This window comes from Nematolebias whitei, chromosome 1 (assembly GCF_014905685.2).
Source record: "Nematolebias whitei isolate Nwh7 chromosome 1, NemWhi1, whole genome shotgun sequence".
NCBI lineage: Eukaryota > Metazoa > Chordata > Actinopteri > Cyprinodontiformes > Rivulidae > Nematolebias > Nematolebias whitei.
Window position 1 is genome coordinate 84,665,743 of NC_056498.1, and position 1,769 is coordinate 84,667,511.

Below are 1,769 nucleotides of genomic sequence, written 5' to 3' on the forward strand. Positions count from 1 at the left end.
TGTCACCTCTAGTCTTCAACCTCGCTTTAGGGACAGCCAATAAGAGCTGGTCGGCTGACCTCAGAGCTCTGGATGGAGTGTAGGGCTGCGATGGGCCCATAGAGTTTAAACGTTTACAAAAAAATCAATAAATCTTTAAATTTCACCTGAAAAGCAACAGGGAGCCAGTGAAGGGAGTGTAAAACGGGGTAATAAATTCACACCTCCTTGTGTTCGTCAACAGACGGACTGCAGCGTTTTGGACGCTCTGCAATCGCTGCAGGGAGCTCTGGTCCGACCCTAAGCACAGAGTTACAATAATCTAAACACGATGTAATAAATGTGTGGATAGCCCTCTCAAGATCAGGTCGAGGAAGATAAGGTTTTATCTTAGCAAGGTCCTCAGCTGCAAGAAACTGGCTTTGATAACAGTGCTAATATGCCTATCAAATTTAAACAGAGGATCAACGATCACACCCATATTTTTTACAAACTTACATGTATCCTACGTTGAGGTATGTACCAACTTATGTCCATGTCTTTTAAAACAATCTTTTTTTTCTAACAAAAATGTGTAAATGGTGTTTCCAAACTCTAATCAATAGTTTTAGGTTCATCTGTCAGATTGTGTTGGTTTAATGTTTTTCTGGGCTGAACTCTTTAATACAACACAGCAAACAGAAAGGAAGATGATTTAAGTGTAAGTTTACAGGCTTATCTGTCATTCATCTTACAGATTTTTATTATTTTTTACACCAGTTTTGTTAAAAATGTGTGAATATTTTAACCTTGTCATGAATAATTCAACTTTTTCAAAGCATGAGTTTCTTTTCAGAATCACTCTTCTCTGTGGTGTTTAAAGTCGGTGCTCGGGATTCTCAGAAGTCTTTATCCCAGCCAGACAGTTCATCAGGGGGTTCCTCGGTGTCAGGTGGGAAAGCATCAAAATAATTGTGATCCATCGGGCCTTTCAGCTACAAAATAAAGATGAAATAATTAAAACTGATCAAGCTGTACAAGATTCCCATTTTTTGGTACAATTATTTTACTTATTAGTTTTACCATTTGTACATGCCGTATGCATGGGAACATTTTGCGGCAGGGAGTATTTTTATTTATTTATTTTTTTCACCATTCTCATTTTGTCAGTGTGCGTTCGGCAACTGTTTGCTAAAATCCAGCAACTCTCAGGCTGACTAATAAAGTTATGAACAAATATGGCTGTCTTGTCGTTTGAGGAGCCATGCTTGAACCGTGCCGCTCCCATCTGCTGCTGAGAAACTCAGACACCTCCTCAGCTGGTGACGCTCTGGACACATTTCACCCACAGCATGCATGCGACAATGAGTATAAACTCAAAGCGAGAGCGACACCTGCCCCCTCTGTTTTCTTTCGCATTGACAATTTTTTTTAGTTTTATCGATTGTCAAAGCACAGTTTTGATGTTTCTTTTAATTTGTTGTAAAAGCAGATGTTATGTCACTAAACAACTTAGGTTCTTCTCTTGTGAGCGCATTCCCCTGGACACACTCCCCCCACCAGCGTTATCAATTGTCAAAGCACAATTTTGATGTTTTTTTTTATTTGTTGTAAAAACAGATGTTTAACAAATGTTAAAAAAACCATTGTTGAGCAGGCTGGCCCGTTGCAGCGGTACGTCACAGCATACCATACATATTGGATGTGATAGATCCGTCCGTCCGTCCGTCCGTCCATCCATCCGTCCGTCCGTCCGTCCGTCCGTCCGTCCATCCATCCATCCATCCATCCATCCATCCATCCATCCATCC

General features: G+C 40.6%; 1 protein-coding gene across 1 annotated transcript in view; it reads right to left on the reverse strand.

Moving 5' to 3' along the window:
* Window positions 1-836: 836 nt before the first annotated feature.
* The window catches only part of LOC119407520 (cGMP-dependent protein kinase 2), a 67,051-nt gene continuing 66,118 nt past the window's right edge, over window positions 837-1,769 (reverse strand). The window contains 1 exon segment of the mRNA XM_037674347.1: window positions 837-953. Within this exon segment, the coding sequence (XP_037530275.1) occupies window positions 858-953 (96 nt within the window). The 3' untranslated portion in view covers window positions 837-857.